A 12,787-nucleotide genomic window follows, 5' to 3' on the forward strand; every position below is an offset into this window, starting at 1 on the left:
GCTCAAGAAGACAAAGTATTATAACGAAATATGCAAGTATCTGGAAATAGAAAACCAAAAGGGAAGAACATGCTCAGCATTTCGCAAGCTGAAAGAACTGAAGAAATAATTCAAGCCTCCAGTTGCAATATCGAAGGATTCTCTGGGGTAAATATTGAATGACACAGGAAGCATCAAAAGAAGATGGAAGGAATACACAGAGTCACTGTACCAAAAAGAATTGGTTGACGTTCAGCCACTTCGGGAGGTTGCATATGATCAAGAACCGATGGTACTGAAGGAAGAAGTCCAAGCTGCACTGAAGGCATTGGTGAAAAACAAGGCTCCAGGAATTGATGGAATACCAATTGAGATGTTTCACCAAACAGATGCAGCACTGGAAGCGCCCACTCATCTATGCCAAGAAATTTGGAAGACAGCTACCTGGCCAACCGACTGGAAGAGATAAATATTTGTACCCATTCCAAAAAAAGGTGATCCAACAGAATGCAGAAATTATTGAACAATATCATTAATATCACACACAAGTAAAATTTTCCTGAAAATCACTCAAAAGTGGTTGCAGCAGTACATCAACAGGGAACTGCCAGAAATTCAAGCTGGATACAGAAGAGGACGTGGAATGGGGAATATCATTGCTGATGTCAGATGGATCATGCCTAAAAGCAGAGAATACCAGAAAGATGTTTACCTGTGTTTTATTGACTATGCAAAGGCATTCGACTATGTGGATCATGACAAATTATTGGATGACATTGTGAAGAACAGGAATTCCAGAACACTTAATTCTGCTCACAAGGAACCTACACATAGATCAAGAGGCAGTTGTTCGAACAGAACAAGAGGATACTGTGTGGCTTAAAGTTATGAAAGGTGTGTGTCAGAGTTGTATCCTTTTATTGTGCTTATTCAATCTGTATGCTGAGCAAATAATCTCAGAAACTGGACTACATGAAGAAGAACATGGCATCAGAATTGGAGGAAGACCCATCAACAACCTGCGATATGCAGATGACACAATCTAGCTTGCTGAAAGTGAAGAGGATTTGCAGCACTTACTGATGAAAATCGATGACCACAGACCGATACGGATTACACCTCAACATAAAGAAAACAAAAATCCTCACAACTGGACTAATAAGCAACATCACGATGAACAAAGATTGAAGTTGTCAAGGATTTCATTTTACTTGGGTACACAGTCAATGCCCATGGAAGTAGCAGTCAAGGAATCAACGTATTGCATTGGACAAATCTGCTGCAAAAGACCTCTTAAAAGTATTAAAAAGCTAAGATGTCACTTTAAGGACTAAGGTGTGCCTGACCCAAGGCATGGTGTTTTCATTCGCCTCATATGCATGTGAAAGCTGGACAATGAATAAAGAAGATCAGAGAAGAACTGATGTCTTTCAATTATGGTGTTGGCAAAGAATATTGAATATACCATGGACTGCCAAAAGAATGAGCAAATCTGTCTTGGAAGAAGTACAGCTGGAATGCTTACTAGAAGCAAGGACGGCAAGACTTCTCACATACTTTGGACATGTTATCTGGAGGGACCAGTCCCTAGACAAGGACATCATGCTTGGTAAAGTAGAGGGTCAGCGAAAAAGAGGAAAACCTTCAATGAGATGCATTGACACAGTGGCTGCAACAATGGCCTCAAGCATAACAATGACTGTGAGGATGGTTCAGGACTGGGCAGTGTTTCATTCCGTTGTATATAGCGTCGCTATGAGTGTGTTTCATTCTGTTGTACATAGGGTCACTATGAGTTGGAATCAACTGGACAGCACCTAACAACAACAACATATCCTATAATGAAGTAGCATGCTGCCATTTTGAAAAATTGAGGCCAGTCTGGAGGTACTCACATAGAAGCATGTCTAGGATACCTTAAATGGAAAAAAAACTTGCAAACTTTTCATTTTAAGTGTGGTCTACCTTATGATCCAGCAATACCACTTCTGGGTATGTACCCTAAAGAAGTGAATACATTTGTTGGCAAAATGACTTTTACATAAATATTTATAGTAACTTTATTTTAATAGATGCAAATGTTCATCAACAGGAGAATAGAAAAACAAATTGTAGTATATTCAAACAATGGAATTCTACCCAACAATTAAAAATAGTGAACTACTAATACATGTATTAAAATGGATGAATCTTAAACATTTTATCAGTGAAAGAAGCCAGACACAAAAGAATACATACTATATGATTTAACTTACACAAAGTTCAAGGACAACAAATAACCAAAAGGTGGAAATAGCCCATCCAGAAATGAATGGATAAACAAAACGTGATCTATTCATTCAATGGAGTATTATTACCTATGAAAAGAAATGTTAAGTTCTGATTCATGCTACTACATGGATGAACCTTATGCTGAGTAAAATAAGCCAAACACAAAAAGACAAGTATTGTATGATCTCATTATATGAAATATCTAAAAAAAAAATTTTTTTTTTGTATCTAGAATAGGTAAATCCATTGAGACGAAAGAAGATTAGTGGTTACCAGGAGATGTCAGGAATGGGGAATGGGGAGTTAAAAAGTTAAAAAACAGACAAATCTAATCTGTGGTGATAGAAGTCAGATAGTGGTTATCTTTGGGAATGGCTTGGCATGGGTTTGGTCATAAGGAAACATTCTGGGAGGATAGAAATAATTCTGTCTTAACCTGGGTAGTGAGTACCTGAGCTATGCACAGGTAAAATTCACCAAGCTATAGGGTTTGTGCATTTTACTGCATGTAAATTATATCTCAATTTTTGGAAAGTGTGCATGTTTATAGAAGCTAGGGAGAGACAAGAGGGAAAAAAAAAATTCCAGAATACACCCACTTTGGGGGTTGGGACTGGGGGAGTACAGGCCTTTCCGATTTTTACTAATGTTTACTTTCTGTACTTCTATGTTAAATGAATTGAGGCATACAGAATTTTTAATTAAAAAATAATTTTTGTTTTTTTTTTAGTAGAACCAAAAACCAGTTGCCATCTACCCGGCTCGGACTCATAGCAACCCCATGTCTGTCAGAGTAGAACTATGCACCCTAAGGCTTTTTTTTTTTTTTTTAAAGTTGCCAAATATATATATATATATAATGCATCTGTCAATTCCGCATTTTTCAGGTGTACAGTTTAGTGATATCAATTACATTAATCATGTTGTACAACCATCACCCATAGTAAAACAAAACATTTTTTAAGGCAGGGTTCTGAGACTACCGACCAGGTGGAAGAGAAGCACCTTGAGAGTTTTGTCGGGGAAAGTCTAATTCATTCTGATGAGGGCTTGTGCAGAGCTGCGGGTTGTGGGGCTCCGTGGGCTGTTGTTACTCAGCTACTGCGGCTGCTCCCTGCTGACCTCAGGCCCAGCAGCCTCTCAGGTGGGCTTGGCCGTGAACCCTCCTCCGCAGCCTGCAAGTCTTCCTTGTACCTCTTCCTCACCACCTGGGCTTGAAAGTCCCTCCCTGACATTGTCCTGACCTTGTTTCTCTTCCTCCTTAATCTCTGTTCCTCAGGTGCCTCATTGCATTCCTAGGCGTCTTCTTAATCACACGTAACAGGAAGAAGGCCATTCCATTCGAACCCTATATTTCCATGGATGCAATGCCAGGTAAAGTTCAAACCCCCGTGCCCAGCTGGCCAGCCGATCCATATAGAATGACTGCTACTTCCCATTTCAAAGCAGACAATCAACGCCTGGGCTTGGTACTGGAAAGGTGTGCTGTGCCGTTATGGTGTGACTGTTCTCTCAGTCTTTTTTTTTTTTTTTTTTAATCTCCGTGTGTAGAAGAGGGGCTATTGCTGAGGCACCTGGTTGGCTTTGAGCACTTCTTGACAGCTTCCATGTCTGTTTCAGGGCCTCTTCAGGAAAATTCTGATTCACCCTGGATATAATTGTGTTCTGCAGCACCAGGCTTCATGCCTGCAAAAGGGAAAACCCATTCATCTAGCTGCAATGGAATGATTTCGTTTAATGAAATTCAAATGCTATAACCCTGCTCCTTGGATTCCACAGGAAGTGGATTGTTCTGGAAAGCCTAAGTTTCCAGGGAGCTAAGGGCTCACACTGAGGGGCCCAAACTCAAATGCCTTCAAGCCCTGACAGTAATATAAATATGTGACACCCAATAGGGAATGGTGGGGCCTGTGGAGAACTGAAGAGTGCCTATCCGGGCAAAAGGGACTCAGATGTAGAAAAGTTATGACACTGAGTTGACCCCTTCTAGATTTGCTGACTTAAATTCTGTAGGTTCCTATTGACCACTGACTTTGACTAACCCAAAATTAGTTTTTATTTTGAATATATATGGTGGAACTCTTCCCAAGACATTTATGCCTCACCCTTCATTAACGCAATGCAATGAACAAAATGTAAACACATGGATGCCATAGGGCACTGCTTAATTAAGGGCAGTTTTTAGATGGTATTCCTGCGGATTTGATGCAGGTTGTTCTCAGGGCTGACTGAGGTGCCCCTACATTAAATGGTCCCAGGGTTTATGTGTCTACTTTTTATTTCCTCATCTCTTGCTATTAAGCTGTTGTCTGTCATTCTTGCTGTTGCCAGACTGCTCCATGTCAATCTTCTTAGCTGGCCCAACTTGCTAGAAGTGTGTGTAAAATCAAAATAAATGAGGTCTGAGTTGGGGGCCTTAGGTGTCTCCTACGAGTTAAGTGCATGAGCTTTAGTGCATGAACTTTTTAAACATCTAATCTGGCTGCTCAGATGCCTTTTTTGCTTACTTCCTTGTTTCTCGGCTGTGTCCCGGATAGATGAGGGCGCTGGATAGCTGAATTCCAGATAGGTGAGGTGTCAACTCTGTGTGTGTGCAAGTATGTGGTATGTGTATGTGTGTTTGTGTGTTTATAAAATATGTATGTATGTGTGTACATATGTGTATGTATAAGTACTTGTATATACGTATATAAAGATGTATTTTCTGGTGGGACATAGAAGGTAACTTAGATATCAACATTCTGTAGTCTGTTTGTGGGTGTAGCTCTCGGCTCTCTCTTTGTACCTTGTGATCAGTGGGGAAGTCAAATGTTGAAGAATGGAGACCCTGCCCTACTGTTGTGGCTTGTTGGGACAACCTCTGATTAAACAGGTGTTCTGTACTGTGAAGAGCTTGGGCTTGGAGTTCAGATAGACCTGGGTTCAAGTCCCAGCTCTATCTCCTACCCACTGTGTGACCTTGCGTACATGCCAAGACCTCCCAGGGCCTCTGATCCCCACATGTAAATTGGAATTCCTTCCTGTAGGTTAGTGGGATAATATGTGTAAAGGCCCCTGGCTCAGTGTCTGGGACACGGTAGATGCCTGCTAAATTTGGGTTTGTTTCCCTTTGATTTAAAAAAATACTTTGAAAATTTCAAATACTTATTTGACCTGATGACAGGTAGGACATGAACACGAGAACTGCTTCATAATCTATGCTTAAGCAGAGTTGCTTTTCTAGCCTCTGTTTCTGGTCAGCATCAAGACCTTGCTTTTGGCCTACCTAGATTGATAGCTTCACCACAGAGCAGTAGTTGCTGTTCAAGTGGCCTTCAAATTCTAAAATTTCACTCCATGGGACTGGGAGAAGCTTTAAGTAATTCTAGCACCTGGAAGACTCCTAAAAAGTGAGAAACAGAAAAGCAGCCCCTGGTAACAGAGCTGGGCCTTGGTGTTCTCCGGTTGAACATAAACAATTTCACAGATCACCAGCATCAGCCAAGGCCACTCTGTGACCGTGACAGATCAAGACCCAAACAAGACCACTCTGTAATCATGTTTGAACACAGACAAAACATGAACATGGTCCAAACCACAAAAATGACCAGCCATCCTCTTATCCTGGTTAGTATGAGTCACTGCTGTTTTCTTCACTAATCACAGCTTTAGTCTCAGTCCAGCCTTCTCTCCTAGATAAGACGTATTAAGATCCCCCAATTAATAGAATTATCACCACTTCCTGACAGCATCTAATCCAAAAGAAAGCCTCACTTCCTTGAACCCTCTCCATAATCAACTAACAAGCCCAAATCCTGTAAGTCCTTTTAACACTCTCTTTATGAGATACCCACGCTTCCTCCTGGTGTACATCTTCCTCATTATAATGAGTCAATAAAACCAAATCTATTCAACTATAGGTATATTCCTAGTGGTCTTTGGCTGGAAGGTATTAACAGAATCCAAAAGTTAAATCATGACTGATAAGCTAACTTTCTTCCCTTGAGGGCCAGGTACCCCTCAGTACCCTTTTCCCTCCCCACTGCCCCCAAAACTCTAAACCACAGACTCTTCAACCAGTTGCTGTCAAATCGACCCCCAACTGTGGCAACCCCATGTGTGCAGAGTGGAATTGTGCTTCATAGGGTTTTCGATGGTTGGTTTTTTTTTAGAAGTAGATCACCAGGCCATTCTTCCGAGGCACCTCTGGGTGAACACAAACCTCCAGTCTTTCTGTTAGCAGCCAAGAATGTTAAGGGTTTGCTCTACCCAGGGACTCCAGGCTCTTAAATCATGCCCTTCAAATGACCATCAGCTAAGGCTCATGCACTATGGAGGCCAAGGGCCTTCCATTGAAATGGTCTTCCTGAGCCATTTGCAGATGAGATTATGGGCATCTGATCCCAGCTCTGTCTCTCACTAGCTGTGTGCCCTTGGGCAGGTTACTTCACCTCCCTGAATCTGTTTTCTTATCTGGAAAATGAAGATAATAAAGCATCTGTCATGGATTCTTTGACAATTAAGTGAAGGGATATAGGGAGGCCACACAGCATTCTGCTTAAGAGTGTGGGCTTTGGAGTTTAAATCGCCGGGGCTTGACCCTTGGCATTGCCACTTACTAGCTGTGACCTCAGGTAAAAAAAAAAAATCCAAACCATGGATTCTTCAACCAACCAACCACCCAGTTCCTGTCAAGCAGCCCCGATGCCTGGCAACCCCACGTGTGGAGAATAGAACTGAGCTCTGCAGCGTTGTCAAGGCTGTGACCTTTCAGAAGCAGATCACCAGGTCTTTCTTCCAGTTCACCACTGAGTGGGTTCAAACCGCCAACCTTTTGGTTAGTAGTCAGTTGCTTAACCAACTGTGCTACCCAGGGACTCCTGATTAGCCACTAGCCACCTCATTTCTCTCATTGATTGGCGTGAGGGTCAAATGAGATAAAACTATAAAAATGTTCAGAGCAGTACCCACAGCAACTAAACACTCAATACATGTTACTTATTATTATTATTGCTGTAGTTGTTATTACTCTTTCAAGTGCTCAGCCCAGTGCCTAGGGCATATGCAGTCAGATGTCAGGTGTTATCAACACAGTTTTATGGAAGACACTGCTCTTTCAATTTCTTATGACTCAGCCTAGGGACAGGAGAATCTGGAGGGTCTTAATTCCCAGGCAAGAGAAGAGTCGGTCTCAGAGCGAACCAGGTCCCACCTGACATAGGAGAATTGTAGAATAAGGTTAGAGGAATTAAAGATTAAAGGCTTTTGCTCTCCCTCTCCAATGTAAGCAGGACTCCAACATTGATGTGCCCAGAAGTAATGAGTAAAATCATACCTTATGGCAGTAGTGGATTGCCTGTGATGTATCACATTTTGGTTTAATGCTTATTCAATAATAAAACTTTCCTTTAAAATGGCACCCTAACCTATATGTGGGTCAGGGGTGTTAAATGTTAAAGGCCGACATTCCCTCTGAGTGTCATGATGCATCTGTCACTGCCGTGTGTCCATGACCCCAAAGTTACCCTCTTTCCTCAACAGTATCATGAGGTTTTCCTGGATTCTTAATTCAGCAGCAAAGTATTGGTTGGCATCTACCACGTTCAAAACACAGCCCTAATTCCACTCCACCTTTGGCCCAAACAGACATTGCCACCGCATTCTAGGCCAACTGATGGTTTCTCTTGATAGTGGCTGGTCTGTGTGCATATTTCCTGAACATTCATCCCTGTTGCTTAGCAACAGTCATTTTTCTAGTGTATATTTATGGGTGTTCTCTTTTAAATCTGAAGCATTCAGGAAATTGACAATGCACATGATTAGCTCCTGAGCACTATAATTAGTCTGTGGCAGGGTAGAAGAAGATGCAACCTCCTTTGGCCCCCTCAGCACATAATCATTTGGGGAAAATGGATTTCATTTCAGGTATGCAGAACATGCATGACAAGGGGATGGCAGTCCAGCCCGACCTCAAAGCTTCTTTTTCCTACGGGGCCCTGGAAAACCACGACAGCATTTCTGAGATCTATGCTCCTGCCACACTACCCGTCATGCAAGAAGAACATGGCTCCAGAATTGCCTCCGGGGTTCCCTACCGAGTACTGGAGCACACCAAGAAGGAATGAGCCTACCTTGACGGGACTTACCTTTCCTAGATTTATAACTGCTCAAGCCATGCCCCCAGTGGTTCCACCCTTCATTCTAGAACTTGCCTTTCAAGTTTTATTTTTTTAAACTGAGAACTCTTAGAGACAAGTGATCTTGGAAGGCCTCTGTCTCTGGCAAAGAATACATTTATCTTGGTCTTAAAAATTTCAAATGATGGGGAGTGGGAAGGAGGAAAGCAGTATTCCAGGTAGGCAGCATGGAACCCAGCCTCTGCCAGGTTTACCCCAACAGGATGTGGAAAGCATATTTGAGGATGATAACTGAGCTTCCCCTGTCAATGACCAAAGGCTACCACATCCTTCAGAGCTAAAGCAAGGCAGAGATTTTGCTCTCACTTTTCAGATCCAACGAAAGGCTGGGGACCTCTAAATCTAGTCTTCCTCCACCTTGAGTGCATGGCAGATCTCTGCCCATCACACTCATGATTTTGCATTTGTGATGACATTCGTGTAGCCTTCACATGGCATCGTGGGCCAACCCTGGGTGGAACATTCTATTGTTCCCACATATGAAATGTACCTGAGGTGAAATTCTGCCTTCCAGTTGTCTGTGCTCTTCCAAAGAAGCTATGCTCAGTGTATTTATATTGCATCTACTCTGAAAATTTTTTTGATTCCAGGAACTACCTGATTACTTCCCGCTTCCCTTCTCCCTCCCCAAAGGAACAGGGAAGTTAAGAAGTAGAAAAGGGGGAGAATAAGAAGAATTGAAGCAGAGGTGGGGTGATACTTCAGCCCACAAAGGAAAAAAATAAAAAATCTCTTTTAATCTTACAAAAGGTGATTGCATCACTTACAAAAGGACTGGCAGAAAATCTGCCTGTTTCCTGGGTTACTTTTTTTTCTGCCCCCCAGTTTACCTTGGGGCAAATTGGGGGTACTTATTTCAGGGATGGCCTTACTCGCCTCTCCTCCACATTCTCCTCTATAGGTAGACAAGCCAAGCTTGAATTGTTTATTTCCTTGATGTCAGTAGGGACTCTTTGGGTCCGCATCCCCATGCACATCTGTCCGGGGGAAGCAAGCATTCTTGGATATAGGGCTGCTGAATTCTTTCTGGCTGCATACATGTTTGTCTTTCCCTGAGCCTGACCGCATACTTCTAAGAATGGCAGGTAAAGGTTCACAAACTTTAATGAGCATAAGGATCCCCTAGAGAGTTTATTTAAAATGCAGATTCCTATATCCCAAACTCAGATACTCTGGCTAAGTGGGCCTGGGGTGGAGCCCAAGAGTCTGCATTCTTAACTGACACCATAGGTGATTCTGATGCAGGTAGTCCAGGGATCAAGCAAAGAAATCCTAACGATGGAGAAGGATGGTCTGTTAAAATACCCAGGGACCTACGCACCACCGTTGGAAAGTCGGAATTAGCCTTCCTTGTTTCCTCTCTGGAGTTCTTTCGGTAGGTCAGATAATCCCTATAGGATCTGTGGCATTTGTCCATTCCAGTGTCTACTACCTAGAACTACACTTGCTGCTCCCCCAGGCAGCCTTTCACTAATAGACAAGATAACAGTGTTAATAGACCAGTGTTGATAGATCATTAATCTTTATGGATTGTACTTAGAACCAATTTAGTACCTTGATTTGAAAACCTCCAAAGTCTGTTGCCTGTGATAAGTGTGTAACATTTTAACCAATTCTGTATTGTGTTTTAAATACCTAAGAAGGCAACAGACCATGAGCTTTTCTCCTTAGGATAGACATCAGCTCAGTTCAACAATATTTATGAGGCATGCACTCTGTGCTAAACATTGGGAGGGTGAAGGCTACAAAGAATACAATCCAGTCCTTGCCCTCCAGGCCAGCAGGGGGAGACACAAATACCCAGCGCACTGTATTGCAGGGCAGGCTGTGACCGGTGTAAAGTGCAATGGCTGACCATAAATGATAGTTATAGAGGCCCTGGTTCAGGCACAGGGTATTTAGAATTGGAGGTGACTTTGGTCCAACTCACAGGCAGATGGTAGATCTAGCTGGGATTTGAGCAAAGTGTAGAAGGGAGGGTAGACATGCACCAGGCAGAGGGACCAGCATTTGCAAAGACACAGAGATGGGGAGAGGAGCTTCACAGAGAAAGGAGAAAGCCAGGGAAAGTGTGGGAGATGAATATGGAAAGATATGCAGGGACCGAATCATGGAGGACCTTGAATGCCTATAGGGCATGGGAGCCATTGATGGCTCATGAGGGAGAGAATGGCAAGATCAACACTGATTGGAAAGGAGCCCGTGTACAGTGTGGAGGAAGTTTCAGAAGTGGTACTAAAAGTCACCTTTCGAGATTAAGCCCCAAGCTTGCAAGAACAAAAAAGAGGGGGGATTAAAATCAGGCTTTCACTGCTATTCAGATTTTCCTCATTTCCCAAGTGATTTTTGTGAGACACAGAGTGATGGCAAAGTGGACGAAGGGAAGGTGAGCAGGAAGGGCGTTTAAATGTGTCAAACCCAAGTGAGCAGCAATTTGGCATAATATGTGTTCCCAGCCTTACTCTGCCCCCACTTCCTCTCTTTATTAAGAGGCTTTAGACTCAGACTAGCCAGTTTTCTTTAGATGAGTAGATTAAAAAAAAAAAAAAAGATAAAAGTGCTTTGCAATATGGGTTCTGCTACAGATCATGGGGGCAGTGTTGCCCAGGAACCTGCTGCTGGCACTCAGGCAGACCCTTCCTTCAGATTTGGAGCAGTGGCCTCATCCTACAAACTTGAGTTTTAAGAAGTCTGAGCAGAAGGTTGCATGATGATTTCCTGACTGGAAGCCAGGGATGGGCCACTTGGGTTCTTGGGAAGAACAAGTCACATGGAGCCATTGTCTCCAGAGTTCTGAATCTGTCTCGGGGTCGCTTCTCCAGGTCTTTGTCCCCAAAATAAACAGTTTGCTGGTGATAGATAAACAGCACTTGCTGTTAGGATGGGAGAGGGAGAATCAACTTTCCACTCATGATCCTGATGCTTTATTTCTCTCATGGCTCTGACATCCCCAAGTCCTGCTGAATGCCCCAAGCACTATTAAAAACACACCTTCATCTCCTTCCTAGCAACCAGGTACCTAAAGCAAGGTTACCAAACTTAGGTTTCAACTTTTCAGTTGTTTGCTGGTCTTCCTCTCTCCACCCCACTCTGCTCCCCTCTTCTAAAGGCTGAGATTCTGGTCTCCAGATTAGAGATCAGAACATGCTCTTTGCAGACTGTGCCTATGGGTTTTGACAAGTGCTGGGCCCCCAACCCTTCCCATGAAGCCTCAGGTTGGATGATGCCATCACATTAAGCTTCAGGTCACACTAGGGGGCCTTGCCGTGTGGAACTGAAAGCTGGGTAAGGAAGGAAGGAGTAGCATCTCCGTTGCTTTTTTGGTGGAAATCAGCTGGCTTGATGGCTCTGTGCAGATGTGATAGCCATCTGGGTAGTGTTGGGGAAGCCTGCCCTGCAGCCCTGTGAATTCCAAATCTAGTCCAACACTGACTGACAGACAACAAAAATTGACCTGTGTCTCTGAGAAGCTGTACAAATGAAATCACCCTAGAATATATTCTATGTGGATGCTTGTATTTTATTAACATTGTGACTAATAATGGCATGTCTTATTTTTCAAAAAATGTGTGTATTAGTGCAAATAACATGCGGTGATATTTAATTAAAAAAAAATTCTTGCGATACCTGTTGAGTTTGAGTCTTACGTTTGGCTAATACTTTCTAGAGTTATCTAGAATTGCGCTGTCCAATAGAACTTTCTGTAATGATGGAAATGCTCTTTGTGTTGCCTAATATGGTATCAACATGTGGCTATCAAGCACTTACAATGTGGCTAATGTAACTGAGGGACTGAATTTTCTATTTTTTTTGGTTTTGACTGATTTAAACCTAAATATCCACATGTAGCTAGTGACTGCCGTATTGACACTGCAGAGCTACAGATGCCCACGGTTACAGCTGAGGCTGAACTGAGGACTTTTTCCTCAGTGGTCGAGAGCATAGGCTAGACTGCTTGGCCTTGATTCCTGGCTCTACCATTGACTAGCTGTGTGGCATTGTATTTACCTCAGGGCTATTATGAGAATCAGATGAATTAATAGATGCAAAGTCTTGAAACTATGTCCAGTATCCCATCAGGACATTGTATTATATTGAACCAATTGTTTCCTTCTTTATTTACTTATTAATTTTTAATTATAATGAACATTTGTGATTTTTCTTAATTGAGCAATTCTGAACACAAGTGTTTCTCTTCATTCTGAGTTTCCAATCTACAAAGGCAGGGTGTGGTATAGTGCCTATATATTTATATAAATGTATACAGTTATATTAAATATGTAAATACATTTTATACATAAATATATGTCGTGTATATTTTAATTTATATATACTTAGTAAAAATTTATATTTAATTTTTA

General features: G+C 42.3%; 1 protein-coding gene across 1 annotated transcript in view; it reads left to right on the forward strand.

Annotated features, from left to right (window-relative positions):
• NIPAL3 (NIPA like domain containing 3) overlaps positions 1-12,539 on the forward strand; it is a 66,738-nt gene extending 54,199 nt beyond the window's left edge. Inside the window, exons 11-12 of the mRNA XM_049878269.1 lie at positions 3,530-3,624; positions 8,155-12,539. Of these exons, the coding sequence (XP_049734226.1) occupies positions 3,530-3,624; positions 8,155-8,354 (295 nt within the window). The 3' untranslated portion in view covers positions 8,355-12,539. The remainder of the gene's footprint in view (positions 1-3,529; positions 3,625-8,154) is intronic.
• The last annotated feature ends 248 nt before the right edge of the window (positions 12,540-12,787 follow it).

The sequence above is a fragment of the Elephas maximus genome, chromosome 3 (assembly GCF_024166365.1).
Source record: "Elephas maximus indicus isolate mEleMax1 chromosome 3, mEleMax1 primary haplotype, whole genome shotgun sequence".
Lineage (NCBI taxonomy): Eukaryota > Metazoa > Chordata > Mammalia > Proboscidea > Elephantidae > Elephas > Elephas maximus.